The sequence below is a fragment of the Camellia sinensis genome, chromosome 2 (genome assembly GCF_055761805.1).
Source record: "Camellia sinensis isolate YWXY chromosome 2, ASM5576180v1, whole genome shotgun sequence".
Taxonomy (NCBI): domain Eukaryota; kingdom Viridiplantae; phylum Streptophyta; class Magnoliopsida; order Ericales; family Theaceae; genus Camellia; species Camellia sinensis.
The window spans coordinates 72,977,052-73,002,733 of NC_138962.1; the positions used below are offsets into that span (position 1 = coordinate 72,977,052).

Consider the following 25,682-nt stretch of genomic DNA (forward strand, 5'->3'; position numbering starts at 1 on the left):
TTTATTCAAATTAAGTTATGTAAATATTTTAGCTTAACTAACTATCCATGGTTATTTTGTGTTCCCTATACTCTTGGCATAATATTTCTTACTCTACTGTTACCCTTTCAGGTGATGAGATGTAAGGAAGACAAGTAACCTCGTGTAGTGGAACCCGCACAAGAATTTGATACTGATTCGTTATTTTGTTTTTTTTCTTTTGGCAAATTATAAACACCCCCCTTGAGGTTTGGTGAAAATACAGATTTTTCCCTGAGGTTTGAGAAATTACATCCCGCCCCTGAGGTTTATATTTCCATAACAAATTGCCCCCTGAGATTTTTATTTTCATATAGATTTCCCTTTAATTTCTCCTAATTTGTTATGAAAATTTGACCCTCAATGGGCAATTTGTAACTTCTCAAACCTCAAGGGGAATCTGTATTTTTACCAAATCTCGAGGGGGTGTTTGTAATTTACCCTTTTCTTTTCTTTTCTTCCTTCTGTTTTTTTTTTCTACTAAAGGCCGATCACTGAATAATAAAATAATAAAAGCCCTATAGATGTATTTTCTTTTATCAAAATAGTAGAATGAAGTAAATTTTCTGTTTAATTATTTTCTTATTTCCATTTTGCCTCTGCCTGCGTCATTTAAATTGTTACGATTAGAATTGTTTAGTAGGTTGCAATTCCAGCCTTAGGCCCCTGGGGTTGGGTTGTAACAAACAGTGTCTGGCCGTCCATTATTCTGTACGGCTGACCATATGATCAGGCCAGCCGGCCAAGCATGTTGTATGGTAGTGGTAATTTTCCAGCAAAATAGAGCAGATCTTAAGGCCCAAAATAGAGCTATTTTCATACTGTAAACAGAGCAGCTTCTAACAGTAAACAGAGAGGTTTCTAAAGGATGTTCTCACTTGTGCGCATGCGATACCCTGCCTCTCATTCAAGTCGTTTAAATTAGTAGCTTTGAGATTTGTGTTTTGTAATAATTAATTAATAATTAGTTAGTAATTAGTTAATTAGTTCATTCATTTATGTTTGTAATAATTAGTTAATTAGGCCATTCGGACCCTCTTGTACGAGGCCAAATTTGTAACACTTGATATATGTTTTCCAACCTCCGTTTCTTTCTCCCTTTTATTTACATGCTTACCGTGGTTAGCATCATATTTTCTTTTATCACTACCATGATTTGTATCCATTTTTACATGCATTGGGGTTTGTAGACACCCCATTTTCGACTGTCCTTAAGACTTGGGCGCTTTATTCCAAACACCCGAAAATGAAAGTTACATTGCGCAATCGTTTGAATTCTCAGCGAAGAAATTTGGATTCGAGCTCTAATCCCAAACCTTACATCCCATTTTGGCCAAACTATTTTAGACCTTGGAACCCTCTCTTTCAAAATATTTTTCCAAATGTTTCTATGATGTTCCGAGGCTCGCATTTCGATTAAAATATTGCACTTTTCGGTAAACCAAGTAAGGAAAAAGTGGAAATAAATGGAAGAGAGGTGAACTCTTTGAAAAACATTTAAAAACATTTTATTTATAGGTTTGGATTTGAAGGAAATAGGAGGGGATGCAAGAAAACTAATTTGAGGAAAGGTTAAGCATTAAACCGTTAAGAAATAAATGAACAACCTTCACTAAATTAGGAATATCTCTCTGACCACTTGGAATTTATATGTAAGGCTACCACCATTGGAAACTAGACTTCTGGAGCTTTAATTTAGGCTCAATAATCACCTAAAATCGAGTTTGGATGAAGGAGATATGCTCGTTTGAAATTGGGCCTGAAAAACAGTCTTTTTGACCAAGCCGGGTTTGTTTAGATCCAGTCGTGGCATGTTTAGACCTGGCCGAGTTTCAATGAAAACTTGTCCAAAGTGCCTTTTTAGACCTGGCCTTGCATTATTTGGTTCGGCCATGGGTTTTTTGGGCCTGGCCGGATCTCATTAGCGAGAAACAGGATAGCTAGCGGGAATTCACCAGCTGTTGTTTTTAAAAAAAATTTTTTTGACCAATTTGGCTCAAATTCTATAAATAGACCCCCTACATTCAGAATTAAAGGTTAGTAAATTTTCCAAAAGCTTTGAAAAGCTAAAAAGCCCCCCTCCATCTTTAACACCTTTCTTCACCTTCAAATCTTCTTCAATTATACATACACCATTAGAGTTTGTTCTTGAAGCTTTTTTCTTGAGTTTCAAACCATATTTTGTAACCTTGAGGGTGTTTGGAATCAAGTTTGTTAACTAAAAAACATCATCTTTCAAGAGGTATAAGCTTGTCACCTTTTTCCTTACTTTCATTTCAATCTTTTTCTTGTGTTTCCCTATTGTTTTAAATCCATTCTAAGTGTTAGAACTTGGGGTTGAAGAGCTATCAAAGGTAGAGAGGCTTAACACCCTTTCTTGCACCTTATCCCATAGCTTACACCTTTTGTTTTCTCACTCTTTTCTTCGGTTTTCACACTGATTTTCAGAGTTTAAAAGAGATGGCAAATATGGTTTAGAAGCCCCAAAAATGGAGGGATTAGTCACCCCTCCTTGGTCTTGTTTACTAGTGTTGTATCTCTTTGTTCTTACCTATCTTTTGTGCTCTTTAAACATACTTTTAGCTACTATTTTTTTTACATGTTAAGGGCTGTTTAAGGTTGTTTTTATTTCATTTAAATAATTTATGCTTTAAATACTTTTCTTGTTGTGTTGTAAGTCCTCATGGCTTCGGTTGTTTAGGCCTTAGACACCAAGTCATTTGAGTTGATGAGTTGTAATAATCAACTTCGTGCATCATCTTTGCACCATCCCTCATTTCTTGGTTTTCTTTGTTTGAGAGTTGATTCAACCAAGTGTTGTTTAAGCTTGAGAAAGAGACCCTTCCATGCTTAATGGTTTAATCTCTTCAGAGGTTCATTACCAAGGCATTACATCTCTCTCATGCCCAAAACAACTTCTTGTTTGACACTTCTCTCCTTTTAGTGGACTTAATTCTCATTTTTGGACTAAATGATTAAAGAATAGGAAGGTAAGTCAAAAAAGGATAATAAAATTGGCTTAAAATTGGACCAACCGACATAAAGAAGATTAATAAAATTGTTTGGATTCGGCCAGACGTTATGCCGAGTCAATCGCGTCAAGAGTCATCACATATTAATTCATGATATTTTGATGAATTTTGAGGCGTGTCTACCTCCCTCTTTGAGCTAACTACAAGATAAGAGGGAGGGGTGGTTGTCTTTAATTGCATTTATTAATTTTTTGTCCAAATTGTGTTCAAAATCATCAAGCAATCAACTTGCTCCTATTGGTGGTTTCGGACCCGAATTCGTTCTTCTCTTGAGTTTCTCCATGATAGAGAAGAGTAGAAGGGACAACCATGGTTTAAAACTGCTTTGTTAACACTGTTTTCACCTCAGAGACAAAAAAAAATTTCTGCAAGAAAATAGGGCACGCCTAGCCTTTTTTGGACCCGGTCGAGCCTCATTGAGGGTCGGCCGGGCTCCAATGTTTGGTAAGCAGAGTATTTTTGGAAGAAACAGGGGGCAGTGGCTAAGGGTGAAACAAAGCAATTCCACAGAAGGCAAATAGAGTAGCTTCTAACAACCGTCTTCATTGACGCGCATGCGATCCTTGTGCATTTTTTATATACATTAATGTTGTAGTATTAATGTTTAAATTATTGTTGTAATATTATATTGTTATAATTATGGTTGCAATTATTATTGTTATAATGTCTTTGTTGTAATAAATTAGATAACTAGTTAGTTATTTATCATTCATTTGGATTTATAATAAGTAGTTGATTCGGATACTTGAACATTCGGACCCTCTTGTGCGAGGGCCAAATATGTAATAATTTGTGTATATCTTTCAACCCTCATTTCTTTCTCCCTTTTATTTACATACTTATAATGGTAGCATCATATTTTCCATAACATTTTTCATGACTTACATCCATTTTTCTTGTATATATACGGGCTCAGCTCATCACATTAACCACTGTCAATTTCAAATTCCTTACTCCAATATGTGCTCTCTTGCATACCTTGAATTGACTCATATGCCATGTTAGTAAGCCGAGCTTATTATTTGTATAATGTGTGTGTCGCATTAGTCATATTGCATTACTTAGGATCATGCATGTTTCTATTTATTTTTGTTTTCTTTGGCTTGCCTTGGAGTACTAGGTGAGCGATTTTGCTTTAGCATACTGCATGCGTGCAATTGCTGCCATGTCAAGCATGTTTACCATGAGGCTAAATGCTTAGTTAATATAACTGTTTGAATGCCTGTGGACGGAGGATTTTTCGCTTAAATTGGAATAATTTGATTAATATAAATACGAGCTCGCTTTTTTAAGTGACACGTATTCAAAACACTTTTTCAAAACAAACATAAAATCAATGCATTCCAACTTTCGTGAATTAGTCTATACTTGCGTGCATCACATAGTAAAAATAGTATAATAACCGGAACAAGAGCATATAATGTAGATAAAAATCACATCATGATTAGTAGAGGCCGATCTTTAATCGGGTGAATGGGGTGCTTAATTCATGACCTTCCCCTCTCACACATAAGTTCTTGAGCCGAGACACTTTGGTGATAACGGACACGTGGCCTTTGGTATGAGTCATGAGTTTCTTAAATTTCTCAAAAATATTTAGGTGGCGACTCTGAAATCTGGCAATGCAGTCTATTTTTGGCATTTTTTATTAAAAATCAATTTTTCAAATGATTTTCCGTATTTGGACTCCTTTATATTTATCTGTTTCACATTGTACTTGTAAAGCCAGATTCAAAACCACGGGAGTCCGAACTGTAGGGTTATCGTATCTGAAAGGAGTACGAAAAACAAGCTACAGGGTTCAGCTCATTATACTTGATATCATTGATTATTTCTTACTTGAATACGTACGTTACTGCATACTTGAGTGGATTCATATGTCATGTCAATAGCTGAATCCAGTAGTTACATATATGTATGTGCATTAGCCATTTTGCATATTAGGGTCATGTATCTTCGTCACTATCTTCTTTTCCTTGCCTTGTCTTGTTTGAGTACTAGGTGAGCATTTTTTGCTTTAGCATATTGCATGTGTGTTTGTGTTGCCATGTCAAGCATACTACCATGAGGCTACTCGCTTACTTGAGATATCTCTATGAATGCCTGTGGATGAAATGACTTTAATTATTGTACATATGAGCTAGCTTTTCCTTTGGGTTACACATACTTTAAGCTCTTTTCAAGAAAGCATGAAATCCAAGCATTTCAAAGTAAGTGACGTGGTCTATACGTGTTTGCTACACATAGTAATGTTAGTATATTAATAATCAGAACATGAGCATATAATGTGTATAAAATTCACATCATGATTAGTAGAGGTCGATCTTTGATCGGGTGAGTGGGGTGCTCAATTCATGACCTTCTCCTCTCATATCTAAGTTCCCGAATCGAGACACTTTGGTTATGATGGACTAGTGGTCTTTGGCATGAGTCACGGGTTTCCTAAATTTTCTAAACATATATAGATGGTGACTCTGAAATCTAGTAATGCAGTCCATTTTTGACATCTCTGATGATTAATGGATATTTTAAGATTTGTCAGATTTGGACTCTCATTCGTTTTTTTATTTTATATTGCATTTGAGAAACCAGATTCAAAACCACGGGGAGTCTAAACTGTAGGGCTATCGTACCTGATGTGACTAAACCCCTCCAAGGAACACAAAAAACCAGCTACACCTAGTAAACTGAGAAGATGAGGCAGGCGCAGAGGGTGAAGGCATACTCTGTCCATATCTCCGTCTTCCACGAATCCAACACCAGCATTACCTTCCTTCCCCAATGAAAGGTCATATGCATCATCTCTCCTTCCCTTCTCTGATCTTCTTAATACGTAATACTATTGCTAATACTACTAATCAATATGTTGTGTTTTCCAATCCGAGTCAATCTGATCTAATAGAAAATAGATAAAGAGAGAAGAGAATAGGAAAATTTCGAAAGAGAAAACAAGGACAAGCTTGTCCAAAATGACTAAGTTTAAGGTGTCTTTTGATGTCTATTATAGTTATTTTATTTTCGGTATGATTGTCATTAAAATAAAGTTTCATTAAGTGTACGCATTAAGGTAAGTAGGTGTATAGAAATAACGGCCTTGTTTGGTTTGTTTTTCAGAAAAATTTTTGGGAAAAATTCTCTACAAACAAATTTTCAAGAGTAATCAAACCAAACAATTTTTTTTTAAAAAAATCTCAAAATTTTGTTTGGTTATCTACTTTTCAAAATCACTCACTCTCTCTCATACACATCAAATCAATCACTTTTTTTAAAACTCTCTCCCCGAAACAATTTTCCAAAACCATTTCTGAAAAAAAAAAGCAAACCAACAAATTTTCGTACTTTTTATCTCAAAAATTACTCTACAAACACAAACCAAACACACTCAATTTCCCATGAACCTTTGACATGAGCATGGCAATGAATTCATTCTAAGACCTTTTTGGAAAGATTAAAAGAAGTCAGCTTATTTGTTTATTGACTTATTTGAGTTATATCATCTCTTTATTTATTTTTTAGCACGTTTTTTTTTATAAAAAAAGTCAATGAACTAAAAAAAAATTCACTTCCCAAAATAGGCCTCAATCATAGGTTGGGGTAAATTGTAAGTCGACTCTCTCATAAATAATTATTATCCAAGAATTTACAAAATAAGGTTATGTTTGAATTATAAACTTGAATTAAAATTTAAAAAAAAGAAGAAAGAAATGTAAATAAAATATAATTATATTCTATTTATTTGTTTTTTAAATTTTTACTAAAGTTCATGAGTTAAATGTAGTTTAAAGGTTGGTTTGAAAATTGATTTTTTCAATAACTTTTTTATTTTGATATGAAAAGACATACAAAAAGATGAAGAGAATAATTTGAAAATTTATAGTGACTTTTTTATTAAAATATTTAGTTTCCAAACATCCCCTAAATGGAGGGTTAAATTTAATTAATGTTGTTTGAATCTATATTTAGGCTAGAAACTAAATATTTTAACTAAGAAGTCCGTACAAATTATTAAATTATTCTTTTTTTATATATATATTTTTTCATAATTTTTTTTTTCAAATGAGACCTTATAATAAATTTCAATCATATATTGATATTTTTAAATAAAATTTTTAAATTTTTATAGCGTTACATTCACACAAAATTCTTTCGTTCAAATTCCCTGAATGACGTGATAAAATTGGTTAGAAAGTTTTGAAAAAAAGAAAAGACTCTATGAGTCAATAATTTATCTTTTTCTTATCACGTCATTCAAAAGATTTTGTGAAAGAAAAATTATGTGAATAAATCATTTTTTTACAGTATTACAATGTGATAAAAGCTAGGAAATATCATAGATTCCAAAATTTCTATCAAATATATGACTAAAAGTCTCACATAAGTATGGAATATGTGAGACATAAATAAAAAATTTAGGGATGGTTTGAGATGATTTAAATAAATGTATTTTTTGACTTTTTATGAAATATGGGTTGGGTTTGAAGTGATGTGTTAGAGAGATGATGTGACTTAAATAAGATGACGTGACTTAAATAAGATAGTGACTTTTTGTCTTTTTAACTTTTTTAGATCATGACAAACAAGGCCTTAATATCCTCAACACACCAATATAAAGCATTTAATTATTTATTTAATAAAAAATTTAATATTCTTAACATTAAGAAAATGATCCGGATCCCCCTTTTCTCCCACCCCTTGACTTCCTTTCTCTTTAATTAGTCAATTTTTTTTTTTCCTTCTCTTCCAATCACCAACGATCATATATCTATGAGATAGTGGGGGGTGTTGATTGAAGGGAGCCCCAATCACTTCCCTAACATTAAATGCTACCTTCTATCGCACCGCATAGAAAAAGCAGATAGTTTCCCATTGGATAGGACTTTGTCGCTCCCCTTTCACATATTCTCATTTCCTTGACACTTCTCTTTTCCAACTATTCTGACCTTCCCATGGTCATCTTCGCATACACACACACATACCGACTCTCTCTATGTCTCTCTCCGTTCCTTTCTTGCTGGTTAAGATAGTAGGTGTAGGTAGACTCCACACGAAATTCTTTTCTAGTATGCTTCGTATGTATTTCATTGACTTGCCGTCAACCTCCTTTCTTTTCTTTTCTTTTCTTTTCTTTTATTCTCTCTCTCTCTCTCTCTCTCTCTGTATATAATGATGCTTTCTCTACCTGAAATTGTACAACATTTGCTTTTTTGATGACCTTTAAGGATTTTGAAACCTTAAAAAAAGCAAGGTAATTTGGTCCATATATTTCTCCTCTTTTAAAAATAGACATTGTTCACTAGTTCTAGCTACCATTCTTCTCTCTGTTTCTCTTATTTCTTTATTTGTTTTTCAGGTTTTATTGTTATATCTGAGCTGAAACTGAAGTGGGTAATTTGTGGGAAGTATATATACATCGACAGAGAGAGAGACAGTGATGATGATGATGATGGGAAGTAGTAGTGGGGAGAAGGCAGAACAGGGGATTAAGGGAAGAGGGTTGATAGATGTGGTGTTTTCTTGGTCTCTTGCTGATGTACTCAACAAAGATCTTTACAAGTCCAAGGTTTGTTTGTTTTGATCATATTATTCTATTCTCCCTTCTTTGCCTTCTTATTTACTATTTTGAAACAGTAGTGTCTCTATTTGGTGGTCATGTATATGTGTTTGTCTATCTATCCATTCTCCCAATAGTTCCGATTTTTATGGTCTTTATCGTGAACTATTATGATATTACTTATAATTTATTGTAATACTAGTTATAATATTATTTTGATTATAATATATATATATATATATTAAAGGACTCCCATGCATATATGGCATAACCATGCTAACTTGTTATTGATTGAATTCCTCAATTTGATTGTATTCCTCAGCCATGTCAATTTTGTGTTAAACTACACTTTTATCCTTTTTATATTGAGAATATTACAAATTTATCTTATTGGGCCTATTGTACTATTATTTGTTTTCAAGCTTTTTTTTATAAAGCTTGGTCCTTACTACAGGGCCGGCCCTGAGTTATTAGGGACTTAAGGCGGATTTTTTAAATTGGCTCTTCATGTATCATTACCTTAAAAAAAAAATTGTTTGGATAAAATAAAAAGAATAAAAATTTATTTCTATTGCATTACAATTTAACAAAATTTAGATAACAAATATACATATATATATATATATATAAAATAGTTGAATTTCAATTAGTTTAGTTGAATCGAATCTTTATTTTTTAGCTTACCAATGCTATAAGAACTAAAATTAATTGGGGGTAAGGATGAGAATTTTCGACACAACTCAAACAATATATAAAATTAGTAAGTTAGGATTGACTATTTTTCAATATGAATCTAAGTATGACACGACTCAATAATATAAATTATTAGTTATATATTTTAATATTCACTAAGAGATGCCATGATATTTTTTTAATCTTTTATTTAACTCTATGTAGATGAATAAAAAAGTATGTAAAATAATAATTAAAGCTAATATCTTTTTTTCATTTAAGATATGTGTTTTTTTTTGGTACCTATTTTAGAGTCAATCTAATAAAAAATATATAGTAATAAGGTACAATTTTTTTAATTCAAAAAATACAATTGAATTAAAATCAAACATTCTATGAATAATTTCATTTAGTAGAAATAAATTTTATAAAATTCAACTTATGGGAAAAATTTTAATCTCTTCATACACTTGCTAAATTATTTTTAACTAAAAGTAAAAGGTTACGTTTGGTAGAATTTTGTAAATATGATTTGAGAGTATGAGTTGTATTTTGAGTTTGTGAGTTGTGGAATTATGATTTGAGTGTAAAAAATTTGTTTGGTTATGATTTTTGAATAGAGTGTTGAATTGTATATAGAATTGAGTTTTGAAAGCTTGATGTGACATATGAAATAAGAAAATTTGTTTGGTGATGAGTTTTCACAATAATTTTCAAAACTTAATTCAACCTATAATTGATAATCAAACACACAACTCATAACTCGATATCTGTATTTTTGATCAACAGTAATAACCAAACTATTTTTAAAATATTCAAATAAAAAATGATTTTTTTTCAATTAATTGTTTTTAAGTAATTTTTTTGAATAATTTTTTTTTCAAATAACTTCTATGTCAATTATTTTATATCAATTAATTTTTCTGTCAATTCATTTTTTAGGCTGTATAAACATTAAAATTATTAAAAATATTTAGAAAATTAAAATATTAAAAATATTTTGAAAAATAAAATATTAAAAATAATCCGAAAATCAAAATATTAAAAATATTCCGAAAATCATTTACAATTAAAATATCAAAATATTAAAATTAAAATATTTTTATGAAAATTAAAATATTAAAAATATTCCTATAAAATAAAATAAAATATTTAAAATAAAAAATTAAAAAAAAAATTAAAAGAAAAATTAAGTTGTTTTTGAGTTTTAAAAAGAGTTTTGAGTTGTGTGTTTGGTTCTGAGTTTTGAAAAGTAATGATTATAATTTGAAATGAGTTTTGAGAAATGGGTATAGAATTATGATTTGAAAGCTGCAACCAAATACTACACTCAAATCAGTGGTGGAACTATGTTTTGAAATCTAAACCAAACAGAGCCAAAAGTTTTTACATTAAATATCAATCGGATACGAATGAAAATAACAACACACAACAACATGAAATAAATGAATTGAACTAATATTAAAGTAATTATGAAATAAGATGATATGATACACTCCCCTAATTGGAGGCCCTAAATTTTGCTCAAAATGGGGGGCCCGAGGCGACTGCCTTAATGGCCTCACCTCAGGGCCGACCCTGTCTTACTATATATTAAACAAACTATTTATCAGTCGATTGCCTCCTGTTATTTAACTTAGGGGTCGTTTGGAATGACCTAAATAAGTGCACTTTTTGTCTTTTTACAAAAATAAAAAGATGTGCAGAAAAATAAAGAAGTGATGTGATGAAAAAAAGATAAAAAGATTGATTATTTTGTGTATGCCAAACTTGGCCTTAATATTTTAAATTCTCTTGTAAATAAAAAGATAAATTGTAAAATATTATTTGAGGTTTATTTAAAATATGAAATATTCTCTATGGTTCTAAATATTATAAATATTTTCTTATCAGAATTGTTAATTAAAATATATTTGTGATATTATTAAAAATTATTAATTGACTTATTGGTTAATTAATGAAAGAGTTATTTGTTTTGCCAGTAAAAATTTAAAAGAATATGATGTAGTTTTCAAAATAACAAATTACAATTAGTATTACAAATGAATGAAAAGATTAAAAATAGAGAACTGATAATAAATTCAAAAAGAATCGTATCAATGCTTGTGGAGGTGATGGGTTGTAGTAGTAGTTGTTGTGGTGGTGGTAATGACAACGGGGATTATGGTGGTGGTAGTGATTGATCAAAAAAAAAAATGGTGGTGGTAGTGAAATGATGGTGATGTTTGTGATAACAATGACAATGGTAATGAAAGTAGTGGTCGTAAAAAAATGATGGGTGTTGGTGGTGGTGGGGGTGGTGGAGGTGGGGGTACTAGTGGTGATAGAGGTGGTGATGACAGCGGTTGTGAGGTTATAGTGGTGGTTAATACTTATGTATAAGTATTTATAAATTTAGTCAAAATCAAATAAATTTCCTATCATTTAATTATTTTTTTAAAAAAAATTTAGCTTATATTTGAATAATCATTTAAATTTTTAAGAGATACAATTTGTGATTATCGAACAGATTTAATTGGTTTTTATTTAATACATTGGGTTTTAAATGTTGAATTAAGTTATCAAACACCAACAAGGTACTATTTGACAAAACTAAAAATTAAGTATAAAAATTGAATACTAACTAAAAGGTTGTTTAATAAAAACATAAATGTTAAAGTAAAATAAATTATTTGATATATATGATATATGATATTAAATTTAAAATTTATTATTTTATAATAAAATTTTCTACTTTTATATTGTGATAATGAGTTGGTGGTCTTTCAAAAAAAAAAAAAATTAGTTGGTGGTGGTGGTGGTGGTGGTGGAACCAACAAATGGTGCCTATAGTGCCAATGACAATGGTAGTGGCAGATAGAAAGATAGCAGTTGTGGTGATGATGGAGGGGTAATGTAGTGATGATGAAAATTGGGTAACGGTGGTGGTATAATGAAAGTAGTGAAATGATGTCGGTTATTGTGGAGGTGGAATGATGATGGTGTTTATGACAATAGTCGCAATGGTTGTGGATGTGAAGTGTTGTAGTAGCTTAGGAGTGTAAAAATAGCTCACAACCTGTAGGCGGTCCGAAGCTCACCCGCGGCGCAGGTGGGCCTGGGCCGAAGTCCTACCCAGGACCCTAGGCCTAGGCCTGGGCCATCATTTTGAAATCTAACCCACCTAGGTCGACCCGAGGCCCACTCAAAAGCCTAGTTCGAGGTTCAGCCCAAGGTCCAGTGTCATTTTTGATGGAAAAAAATAAAATTTCGTAAAAAGAATAAGAAAAAAACTATTCAAGCCCGGCCCAGCCCAGCCCGCCGGCCCAAATACCTCTGGGCCTAGGCTTAATTTTCTGACCTGTAAGTCGGCCTAGCCCGAATTTTGGTAGGAGCCCAAGAGGCCCAACATGGGTTAGCTTAAGCTCAAGCCCGAGCCTGGGTAGACCGGGCTAAATTTACACCCCTGTAGTAGCTATTGTACTGCTAGTAGTGATGGCAATGGTAACCATAGTAGTAGTAGTGAAATAATGATGGTGTTTATGGAAATAATAACAGTGGTAAAGAAGGTGGTGGTGGGTGGTGGTGGAGGCGGCAACGGTGATGGTGGTGATAGCGATAACGATGGTGGTATTGGTGAAAGTTGTAAAGTTATAACAATGTATGTTAATACTAATATATAAGATATAAGTATTTGTAAATTCAATGACATTAAATAAGTTTTCTATCATTTAAATTTTTTGTATTTTTTAGGCTACATTTTTAGAATTACTTAAATTTTTAAGTGATACTATTTGTAATTATCAAACATACTTAATTAATTTTAATTTAATCCATTCAAATTTAAATACTGAATTAAGTTATCAAACAACACATTAAATAATCTAATTAATTTATATTTCTCAATAAGATTATCTCATCTGAACTCTCAACCCATGCCTTGCAGGGGCTTTTTCTTCACTAGTGTATATATATATATATATATATTTGCGCTATACTACTAGAATTTTTGTACAAAAATTAAAAAAGTCTACTAACTCAGAAATCGATTACAACATTTAAAGTTTGGAAATGGTTTGTCTTTAGTTAAAATTTCAACTAAATTTGACCGGTAAGAGTCATTAAATGGAACTCTTACTGGTAAACGCCTTTGAAAAAATTCAATTGGTTTAATAAACTCTTGTTGATAAGAGTCTTTCATTTAATAACTTTTACCGGTCAGTGACCTCAACTGTCTAATTCAGTTCAACTTTCAACTGGAGACAAGTCAAATCCTTAAAGCTTTAGTGGTCAAATTTTTTTGTCCATAAAATAAAATTTTTGATGCAAAAAATATTTAAGGACCAATTCCTATTGTTATGAGAATAGTCATTAAAAGTAATCTTGAAAGTTTAAAAAATAGACTTTTAAAATTTTAAAATTGTTGCAAATAAATGCGACAAAATAGTTTGGTCTAAACAAAGTTTATTTTTTCACACAAAAATTTTAGTCTCAATTCATCACTAAATGTTCAATTATATCGCTAAAAATATAATAATAACACTTTTGATAACAAAAATATTTTGTTTCTAAAAAGTGATTTTGTCCATAACTTTTTGTATCTAAAATCTTAGTTGTTATTGTGATCATAGAACCGAAAAGGAAAGGTTGTATTCAATTATGTGATCAATTTTTTAACTCTTAAAAGAATTGAAAAGAAAAATTAAATAAAATAACAAGTGATTTTTTGATTTTTTAATTTGAAATCAAATACTTATCACTATAATTTATAGATTAATGTTGCACCCACACAATATTTTTCTCCAAATGTGTTTCTAACCCGGAAAAAAAAGACTCGGACCAATAAGAAAATTTACGAGAAATTCGGAAAGAAAAATTATGTGGATGCAACATTACTCTAATTTATAATAACAAAAATACCACTTTCACGTGACAAGAAATTTTTGTATCCTATTCGTTTTAGGTAGATTTACATTGTACTAGTATTTTTATTTTTTTTCTATGTTTTCTCGATTGGAATGAAATATTGCAAAATTCCCAAGTAATGGCCACAAGAGGAATGGTAGGAACCTAAAAAAATTATCAGAAATTTTATATAAACGTGGGTGTGGACCACATCGAACTTTGGTTTGTGTTTCATAATTTTTTTTAGAATTTAAAAAAAAATAAAAATAAAAACTATAAAAATAAATATCAAAAATATAATTTTAAATTTTTAAAAATTATTTTTGACCTCCCTAAAGATAAATTTATATAATAATAATAAGTGTTTTTGATTTTTTTTATTTCTTTCATAAATTAATTTTTAATTTAAAAAAATCAAACAAATTTATAAAAATCAAACAAAACATGACTAGTCGGATATTTTTTGCATATTATTACAATCTTACGCTTTATTTAATTCATAAGTTGAATTACAAAAAAATAATTTATTTGGAGATATGTAATCCCGTAAGTCTAATTTTAGGGATGACATTTTAGTCATGTCTCTTACCCATGTCGGATAAAATTATCTCGATATAAAATTGCCACATGAAATTAGTTATCTTATGTTAGTTTTGCTCTCCAAAAGCTAGATTATTAATCTCAACAACGCGGGGGCTCAAAGTTTTTGGAAATCTTAGGCCAAAGCTAAAAACGAGGCATTCTTTTATTAGGTTTTTGAGAAATGAGCAACATTAGGGATTTTTAAAAAATTGTCAAATATTTTACATAGTACTAACATAGGGGTGGGACACACATCAACGGGATTTACATGGGACTCACACCCATATGTAAGTATTGTGTAAAATATTTAGTAATTCATTTATGCTGTGTTTGGGTGAGGGATTTGAAGAGAGATTTGGAAAGATAAATGAAAAAAGTAGGTGAAATGTGAAAAAAATATGCCTACATTTCACATAGTTTCACACACCTTTTCCCTTTCCCTTTCTAAATCCCCCAACCAAACACAGCGTTAGGGTTTCTAACATTTTTGTTTAAGAATTTGTGCCTTTAGGAATAGAATTTTTTAAAGATTTTGTTGATAGGCCTTAGGTGACAAGTTAAGTAGCCTAATGATTAAGTCACCTCTCATCACACCTATGATCACAACACATGCTATAAAACCATAATTTTTGTATATAAATTACATCTAAATTTACGTGAAAATGATAATTTTAAAATAATTGTGATCCAAATGCTACTCAATTGCAAATCAATAGATTGGAAGTGAAACATATATGCTTCAGTGCAAGTAAGAGGGTACCCTGTATACAATTTTCATCTGCACTCACTTACAATTGGCAATTAATTTTCTCATTTATCATTTATGTGATATTTTCCCAAATTTTATAAACAACTATATTTGTGTAACATCTATTATCATATTATATAAAGCAAACTCTCTATTTAGTATGAATTTTGTCACATTTTTTTTCCAATAATGCCCTTTACATCTAATAACTGTAAATTTTAATAAATGTTGAACAATTTCTAAAATGGCCTAAAATTGCTAAATAATTTTCCCCATTGATCGAGCAGATCCTCAAACATTAAATCATCCGAAAAAAATTATATAAAATTATAAATGCATTGTGTTTGCACCTACTATTATTTACTTTTATTTCTACAAGTACTTTGCCTACATAATTGAGAATTTCTTCTTTCTTTTTTTTTTAAACAGATTGAGTCAATTCCAAAGACATTTTCATCAACTAGAGATTACATGAAGTCATTTATTGACCCTCTTATTGAGGAAACCCATGCTGATTTGCTCTCAAGCATTAATATGGTGCCACATGCACCTACCTGTGAAATATTAGCCATTGCAACATCAAAAGGCCACAAGCCTCCAAAGGACTTATACTACACCATTTCACTGAAGAGACTGAGTGATACTGCAAATACTCATAAAGGAATGTATGAGCCTGAGATTGGAGATCTCATTGCCTTGACAAATGTTAGACCAAGACATGTCAATGACCTAAACAGGCCTTATGTTGTTGCTTTAGTTCATGGTACGAAAGATGATTCTGATGACATTGCAATACTGTCATCCAAGCCTATAATGTTTGATGCCGATGGACAAAAGCATAAGATCCAGACTAAGAGAAGTCTTTTTGCTGTTTATGTTACAAACATGGTAACCAATGTTCGTGTGTGGATGTCATTGAACTCGGAGCTGGAAGGTGGGAACATGAACATCATTAAAGGAGTGCTGCACTCCGATTGCACAGTAAGAATCCATAATTCATTCTTTTACTTATAACTATTTTTTCATAGTTATTTCCAAACAAGAAACTAATCATGAGTATCCATGTATATGGTGATATGAAATGATGGAGCAAAATCAGTGACACCTCCATTTCTCTTCTTGTATTGGCAACAATATTGTTTACGTAAACCCTCCATTTGCAGTATTACCACCAGAATGCAGTGTTGGCTGCACTCCATTCATCTTAAATGGCGCTCACGCTCCATTAGAGTGAATATAGTATCAACACTGTATTTTGTGCACTTATGTGAAAAATTATTGTAATAACATCATTACTACGTGTATGAAACCTTCCTTTGTAGTATTATTGCCAAAATGTAGTGATAGCAACTCTGTATTCATCTTAGATGAAGCTCACAATCTACGACAATAAATATAATATTGCCAACACTGTATTTTGTGCATTTTTCTAGAAAAATTGTTGTGTCTGTAGCATTAATGTTGACATGAAACCTGTCACTATCATGTTCCTCTGCTGCCAGACTTGTCCATTCAAACAACAAATGTGATTTTATGGTTGTAAACCTTGAGTAAATTATTCATACCTCTCTTATCTATTATTCATATTTTTAGCATTTTTAATTTCTTACTTAATTTAGGTTAATGATCAACAGGTTAATTTCTTACTTACATGCATCATTTTCAATTGTTTGAACTCCTTACAGACTAAGACAAATTGTACCCAGTGTTTGTATCAAGCGAATAACAGTGCTGCTATATCCAATGCGACTAATGCCATTAGCTCATTTAATCTGGATGATTCCCAAAAGGCTGCTGTTTTAAGTTGTGTTGCTACGCGAGAATGTCATCATCAGAACACAGTCAAGCTAATATGGGGGCCTCCTGGGACTGGAAAAACTAAGACACTCGCTTCATTATTGTTTGCTCTATTGGGAATGAAATGCAGAACACTGACCTGTGCCCCAACAAACATTGCAGTGTTGGGAGTTACTGCAAGGCTTATGAGTTTGATGAGGGATGCAACTGAGTACAATACTTATGGATTGGGAGATATAGTTTTGTTTGGTAACGGGAAGCGAATGAAGATTGATGATCATGAAGACCTTTATGATGTATTTCTCGATCATCGAGTTTCTATTCTTGCCCATTGTTTTGCTCCACGGTTTGGGTGGACAAATAGTTTAAAATCAATTATATGCCTATTTGAAGACCCTAAAGAACTGTACAATTTGTATTTGCAAAAAGAAAAAGAGAAGGATAAGAAGAAGGTGGGGAAAGATAATGGTGATGATGAAAAAGAGGAGGTAGAGAAGACAAATTTTGGAAATAGGCCTGTTGATAGCAATCAAGACAAAGAGGGTGATGATTTTTATGATCAAGACTTCAAAGATTTGGATGAAAAAGAAATTTGGAGGAGGACCACTGTTCAATCCTTGAAGGCAAACAAGAACAAGAAAAAACAGAACAATGAGACTTCTCAAAGAAAAAGTCAATTGAAATGTGATAAAGGAGAGGATAACTCCACTCAAAGCAAGGGAAAAAGAGGTGAACTGGAGAAAAAGTGCGAAAATCTTATGACATTTGGAGAGTTTATCATGAAGCGGTATAAATCCAGTGGAGGACAACTAATCTTTTATATTACAAGTTTGTTGACCCATATGCCAACCTCTTTCTTTTCATTGGAAGTAAAAAAGAAGATGATTAGAGCTCTTGATCTGCTGAAATCTGTTGAAACTTCATTGCATAGTCGTGCTATTGCAGATAAGGGTTTGAGAGAAATCCCCATTTATGGAGTTGACGGTGTAGGAAACGATATTGTTTCCTCTATGACAGAGTGCTGTCAAATACTCAAATCCCTTCACAAAAGTCTATCCGTGCCAAATATTACTGAACATGATCAAATACGAAGTTTTTGCTTGCAAAATGCCTGTTTGATATTCTGCACTGCCTCAAGCTCGGCTAAATTGCACACAGAAGGAATCGCACCACTGGAACTTTTGGTTATTGATGAAGCTGCTCAGCTCAAAGAATGTGAATCCACTATTGCCTTACAACTTCCTGGTCTGCGCCACGCTATACTCATTGGGGATGAACTACAACTATCTGCAATGGTCCAGAGCAAGGTTTCTTGTTTAATTTTTTTTTTTCCTTTTTTCTTTTGTTATAATCTTTCATAAAATGCTTCTATTATGTTAATACATTGAAAATCTATTATTGATAGATATGCCAGGGGACTGAATTTGGAAGAAGCTTATTCGAGAGGTTGGTACTATTAGGACACAAGAAACATCTTCTTAATGTCCAGTACAGAATGCATCCATCAATAAGCTCATTTCCGAATAGGGAGTTCTATGACAACAAGGTTTTGGATGCTCCGAATGTCAAGCAGAGAACGTATGAGAAGCGTTTTCTTCAAGGAAACATGTATGGCTCCTATTCTTTCATAAATGTAACCAATGGCATAGAGGACCTAGATAGCAAACATAGCACAAAAAATATGGTGGAGGTAGCCGTGGTTGCAGAGATTGTTTCAAACCTTTTTAAAGGTATACTTTCCTATTATCAATAGAAAAAGTGGTAAAATATACTTTTTTAAACTTCTTAGTGTTTAGTTGGTTTTGACTGCATTTTTCCACTATTGCAGAATCTGTGGCCTCAAAACAGAAGGTTCGGGTTGGTTGCATATCTCCATATAAGGCTCAAGTATTTGCACTTCAAGAAAAACTTGGAAAAACATACAACATAGATGGAAACAGTGACTTCTCTGTAAGTGTCCGATCTATTGATGGGTTTCAAGGTGGTGAGGAGGATCTAATAATCATTTCTACTGTGAGATGTAACCGGCGTGGATCTGTGGGCTTCCTTTTCAATCGTCAAAGAACCAATGTGGTTCTCACTCGAGCAAGGTATTGTTTTTGAATAAATGAATACATTGTGATAATTAGCTTTATTGTATATTGTAATGTGCATTTTTGCTTTCTTGGTTTAGGCATGGTCTCTGGATATTGGGGAATGGTGCTACCTTAATGAACAGCGGCACTGTCTGGCAGAAATTAGTCCTAGATGCCAAGGCTCGGGGTTGTTTTTATAATGCTAATGATGATAACAACTTGGCTCAAGCTGTTGTAGGTGCTTTAGTAAAGCTCAACCAACTTGATACATTACTCAAAATAGATTCCCCTTTATTTAGCGATACAAGATGGAAGGTATGTTGTTGGGTTATTTCTCTAAACTTGTACTATTAAAACCTTTAATTTCATATCAAAGATTTCGGCAGCATGCCTCTTTAGAATTTTTTTCGGAAATAGTTTTCTTAAAAAAAAATTTAAGTAACTTAGAAAGAATTATGACATTTTACTTTCTCTATAAGCTCAGAAATTTGTCTTTTGCAACTACTTGGTTCTTGAAGTTGTTGACCTCAATTCTATTATTTTTGGTAATCTTAACTCTACTCTTGGCTATGCTAATGGAAAAAATAAAGAAAAATGCCATTAATCAGATCAAATTTGGATGCTTATGATTTAACCAATAACTATCTGAATTTTTACAATTAGATGTTTTGGAAGGTTATGATTCAATTCAACTAATAACTACCTTTATTTTTACAATTAGGTGTTCAATGTCTAATGGCATCAATCCATGTATGATGTTGATGACCTTTATTTTTGTTTATAGGTTCGTTTTGGTGATAATTTTGTGAGATCAATGACTACAATGAAAAACATAAACACTTGTAAGGAAGTGTTTTCTCTCTTAATAAAGCTTTCAAGTGGCTGGCGAGAGCATGATCATCAAATGGACAACGTTCTCGACATGAATGGGACTTGTTCTCAACTGTTGGACGTGTACAATGTCAATGGATTTCTAAATCTCATATGGAGTGTAGACATTGTCAGGGAATATTCAAAATACACTCAGGTTCTAAAAGTTTGGGACGTTCTACCACTGACCGAGATACCAAAATTAGCTAAGCGCGTTGACACGATATTTGTGGATTATGAAGTTGAGAAGATCAACCGGTGCAAATGCAAAAAAATTGAAGGGTATAATTCACTACTAAAAGACTGATTTATTTATTTTCGTAGCAACTTGCCGTCGAAATTACTATTTTGCCCTCTCAAATGAGTATTTGAGATATTCTTGTGGTGGCATTTGGGGTTAGGCAAAAGAAGTATCGAAAAAGTTATTTGTGATGAGCCTTCGCTAATTTGACAAATATATATATATATATATAGTGAAAGATACCAAAGCAAAAATCATCACAAAAAATATTTTTTAATTGACATATTAGCAACAACATGTGCTGTCAAAAAAAAAAAAAAAAAAACTCATTAGTGATGGTATGTGCTACTGCAAACAGTGACTTAAAATTTGAAATACCTAAAATTTCACAAATTCTTTTCAAACACTTGTATTTTTGTATGCAAATAATGGCATGGAATTTTAAAAATCCAAAAGAAATTAAAATTACCTGTATAACATGATGTTGTATCTTCCTTTTGACATATTTCCCTCCTAATGAATTGTTTTATTGAGTTAGTTTTTTGGCTTGGAAAAAAATATGAGAAGCTCTAAAAAGGTTGCTGATCATAAATTTTTTTTTTCTATAATATTTCGATTGCCACAGGAATTTAGTAGTTCCAGAGACATGGCCAATCGGCTCAACTGATCATGTACTGTTCTTAGAAAGCCAAGTAGCTTCATTGAGTCTGAAGGATGAGCCTGGATCATCAAATAGTAGTAGGTGAGTATTTGGTTTAAATCACTTGTGGAAATAGATGATTAAGTTTTCTTTTATTTTCATTTATTTGTGTCAATGTTTTTATCAATGGAATGAAGTGTTATTTTCCAGTGATTGTGTGTGTAATTGAAATGTATTAAAACAAAGAATTAAATAATTCAGAAAATAATGAAATAAATTAAATTCTTATGCTTGTGTTGGGCACTTTAAGTCGCCACTTTTGTTGGACACAATTTCACCCTCGCTCCGGTGCTTTGAGATTTACTGGTGTCTGTTTCTCAGAATGCAACGACTACTACTTGATTTGCAGCATTACAATATCAAGTCTGGCGAACCAAACAATGTTGTAACTCTTTCTTTCTCTTCCTATAAACTAAATGCTGGACAAATGCAGGAGCACAGGAAGACAAAAAGAAGAAGTAGAAGGAAGAGATGTTTGGAAAAAATTGGATTCTGAATTGTTGGAATGGCAGGCTATTTATAGCCAACCACGCACTTGTTCGGGTAGGCCTAGGTTGCTGCTCGGCCATGGCCGGAAAGTTGTGATTGAAACGGTACTGGTTCAGAAAGGAAATGAATTTGAATTTGAAATTTTGGCGCAAATTTTGAATTATTTCCGTAAGGATTTCAAAATTTTCCCACAAGAATTTGAAAAAATTTAAATGAATTTTGTCCAAAATATTAAAGTTTCGACCCGACCCACACTCGAGCCTGGCTTGGCCCGGCGGCGCGCACATGTGTAGTGGTTTTGGTCAAAGCATACTTTGTCCATAACTCCCCTCCTTTCAAAACTTGAGGTTCCCCTGGGACCCATTCCAAGTATGGCAAACTAGAGTTTATATGAGTATATAAACTCTCTCTTTGTTTCAATGTGAAACAAGTCATTTAATGAGTAAACTCACATTGTCTCTTCAACTTTCATATTCACGAATCTAAAAATGTGCGTTGAATTATTATTCATCCGGAAATGGTTTTGAGCAATCAAATACACGATATTATTCATTACGTGACATTAAATATGAACCCATTTGCAAACGTCAAAAATAATGCTTGGGTCCTACCTTAATTAATGCTCAAAATTAACAAAAAAAAAAAAAAAAAAAGGATATTTACAAAGCCATTTTCCAACATGAAGATGGTAAAGCTGTTGGAATTAAAAAAAAAAATGATGGCAAAGTGATGCAGCTGCATAGGAGAAAGAAGAAAAATACTTGGCTTCATGGGAACATCTAAAGGGCAACAAATCTGTGGAGAAATAAAGCCAAAGGGTCTTATAGACATAGGCTTTGTTTGGCATACCATGTTTAGGCTAAAATAGTAATAAAAAGATAAAATAGGCTTCAAACTGTAATCATTTCATTTTTTCTCTCACAAAAGTCAAAAAAATCAAAAAGTTTATCCCAAACGAGTCTTTTTAACCCAAGACTAAAATAATTAAAAAATTAAAAAATCAATTCACATTCCAAACGAAGGCATAGTAGGTTGCTACCATACCAACAGTATGGAGAAATTTCAAAAAAAAATGCACAAAGTACAGTGCTGCACTTTTATGGAGAAAAAAAAAAATGTGTTCGTACAGTTTTTCATAGTACAATTATTGTGTTTAAAGTCTTTTTTTTTTTTGGTGAAGCATTTCAACAGTTTCAAGATTAAAACATTTTACTAGTTTAGACTTCTACAACCGTTTCATATGTGCCAAAATTATGCATCCTATTGAATCCATATTTTATGAAGTTAAGTTGTGTTTTGTAAAGTATATTGTTAAGTTATATAATAAAATTCATGAAGTACAAGTGTATTATGCTGTTTTAGCAATCCATTTAAAAGCTAATTTTTAGTTTTTAACTTATTCGGGTCACATTATTTCTCACATTTTTTATTCACAAAAAGACAAAATAGTCTAAAAAAAAAATTTAAAAAATTAACTTTTAACCAACTTCTCAAGACACAGAGTAATATGTATTTGCTGGAGATGTATTTTGTAAAGTAAGAAGCTTCATTTGAATTTTAATATTTTTTTCCTCTCATAAATTTTTAATATCCAAATATAACATGATGACATTGTTATGCTCTCCTTTTAGCACCAAAAGATACATAAATACATATAATAAAAAAATAATCAAATTATCTACCTTGACTATTATAACTGTACTATCTGTTTTTTTATTCATGCAAGTGGCCTTGGATTACTTGTCAAAAAATTGATTAAAATATAATATAAAAAAATTCACTAAAAACAAAAGAAAATTTGTTTAAAATAATTTTTAAAAAATCAAATCAATTAAAATCGAAACCGCAAAGGCTGAATTTGGTGTCTTGAAGTACAGAAGACTCAAAATCAAAATCTTCGGTCTGAAAAAAAACTCTTATCACTTAAGTAACTCACATATTGTGATATTAATTTTTTTTATTATTTGTTTTTAACTTTACTTGTTAAAACCGCTTATTTTGTAAGGTTTTCCCAAAAAAAAAAAAAAAATACTGTTAGAAAACTAACAAACAACTCTTTAATTTTTAAACTTATTTTCGTCCATGTGTTAATGTGAAAAGAATTCAATTTCCAAAACATTTATATTTTCAAAATTAAATATAAAAATCCGATATGAAATGGTGCTCAAAATTTTATTGAAATTGCATTTCAACTAGTTATATTTGGCCCAAAAGCAAAGTTAAAAAAAATCATATTTGACAAGTGATTGTATTCTGATAGCAAATATATATATATATATATATGTTAAGTTCTATCTATATAATACACCAAGTTATAGCTTGTAATTGTGAACATAAACTGATTTTTAACTTATAAATTAAGCTTCTCCTCCCCCACTCAAAGAATAAGCTGATTTTTGACTTACAAAAAATTATAAGTTGTGTTGTTAAGTTGAACCAAACACATCAAAATAGCTTAAATTAAGCTAAAAGTTGAAATACACTGGAAATAAGCTCTACCAAAGAGGGCCATACTAATTTCATAATAAGTGATTCATAACTATTTTATTTCTTTTTCAATGGAAGTATTCCTCTAGTATAAATTTAAAACTCATATAATAAATTAGGTTTATCCAAAAAAAAATGTCACGTCATATATTTTTTAAAAATAAATTAATGTAATGTACAATAAAAAAATATCAGAATATGAAATGTACCCACTAAAATTAAACGAAGGAATTGTCATATTATGCCTCGTTTGAAAACAGATTTTTTTTAGTAATTTTATAATTTTTTTGCTAAAATATGATATAAAAAAATTAATATATTTTGAATGACTTTTTAATTTTTATGAAAATATTTGCAAAAAATAGAGAGAAAAGATAATTTTTGACTTTTTAGTATATGTTATTGGTTTTTTGATTTTTTTAATGAACTTTTAGCTTTTTGGCTAAAAATGATGTTGCCAAATGAGACCTTAGTTTGTAAATTTAATTTGAATGAAAAATTAATTTATATAACATTACTTATTAAATAATTTGTCAGAAAAAAAGGAGAATTTATTAAAAAATTCTCTAGTTATATTTTAATTAGTTCATAAATATTCATATATTTCAATAGATCTTATTATTTTAAATATTTGATTTATCAAAATCCTAATTCTTATATTAAAGTATTTTGTGTACAATTTTAATCTTATAAATATTTTTTGAACTCTTAATAACTTAGTGATATGAATATTTATATTAAAATTAATTTGACAATATAAATGTTCATATTATAAAACATTTAATCTGTAGGTATATTAATGCGCGTTTTATTTTCTAATTATTAAAAAAAATTTGATAACTATGTTAATTATAAAATTTATTAAAATGTAAAAAAAAATAATTTAAATTCAGTGAACATAAATATACGATCAAAAATTTTATGAATAAAAAAATAATTTCTTCGACAGTTTCGTCGAGATGCAAAGTAGTGGATACAACTAACTTCGTTTTTTGAGATCCGAATAGTGGATATGCCGGGTGCGACACGTCACTAACCTACTTATCTCTCCACGTGCGTTGGTCACGTGCGAGCAATGGGTCTCTCTAGGGGTAAAATTAAAAATATAATTTTGGGAACAGGCTAATTTAGTAACTTTTTGGCTAATTGGCTAAAAAAGTAGGTAAAAAAAACTTGTATGTTTGGGATGACTTTTTGACTAATCACGAAAAGCTGTGCAAAAAGTAGAGAGAAGCCGTAATTGTTGACTTTTTGGTATGACTAATTGGCTAATTGGCTAATTTAGTAACTTTTTGACTTTTTGGCTAAAACAGAGCCTTCCCAAACGAGGCCTTAGGCTTCGTTTGGGAACATACTATTTTAGTAATTTTTTGACTTTTTAGTTAAAATGTGATGTAAAAAAAATTAGTATGTTTGGGATGATTTTTTGGCTTTTTACGAAAATATGTGCAAAAAGTGGAGAGAAAAGGGAATCTTTGACTTTTTTGTATGAGTTGTTAGCTTTTTGATTTTTTTAGTAACTTTTTGACTTTTTGG

General features: G+C 31.2%; 1 protein-coding gene across 1 annotated transcript; it reads left to right on the forward strand.

The window, feature by feature from the left end:
* Positions 1-8,161: 8,161 nt before the first annotated feature.
* On the forward strand, positions 8,162-21,886 carry LOC114300111 (uncharacterized). Its single transcript, XM_028244973.2, has 10 exons — positions 8,162-8,295; positions 8,401-8,610; positions 15,917-16,468; positions 17,173-18,591; positions 18,690-19,014; positions 19,113-19,374; positions 19,458-19,674; positions 20,144-20,511; positions 21,096-21,212; positions 21,604-21,886. The coding sequence occupies exons 2-10, from the start codon at positions 8,482-8,484 to the stop codon at positions 21,869-21,871; spliced, it is 3,657 nt and encodes a 1,218-aa protein (XP_028100774.2). The 5' UTR covers positions 8,162-8,295; positions 8,401-8,481; the 3' UTR covers positions 21,872-21,886.
* Positions 21,887-25,682: the final 3,796 nt, after the last annotated feature.

Excerpts from the sequence above, each read along its gene's own strand:
- LOC114300111 (XM_028244973.2), top strand. The coding sequence starts at position 8,482 with ATGATGATGATGATGGGAAGTAGTAGTGGGGAGAAGGCAGAACAGGGG. Across the intron at positions 16,469-17,172 it reads TGCTGCACTCCGATTGCACA|ACTAAGACAAATTGTACCCA; the intron begins GTAAGAATCCAT and ends AACTCCTTACAG. Across the intron at positions 19,675-20,143 it reads TTAGCGATACAAGATGGAAG|GTTCGTTTTGGTGATAATTT; the intron begins GTATGTTGTTGG and ends TTTTGTTTATAG.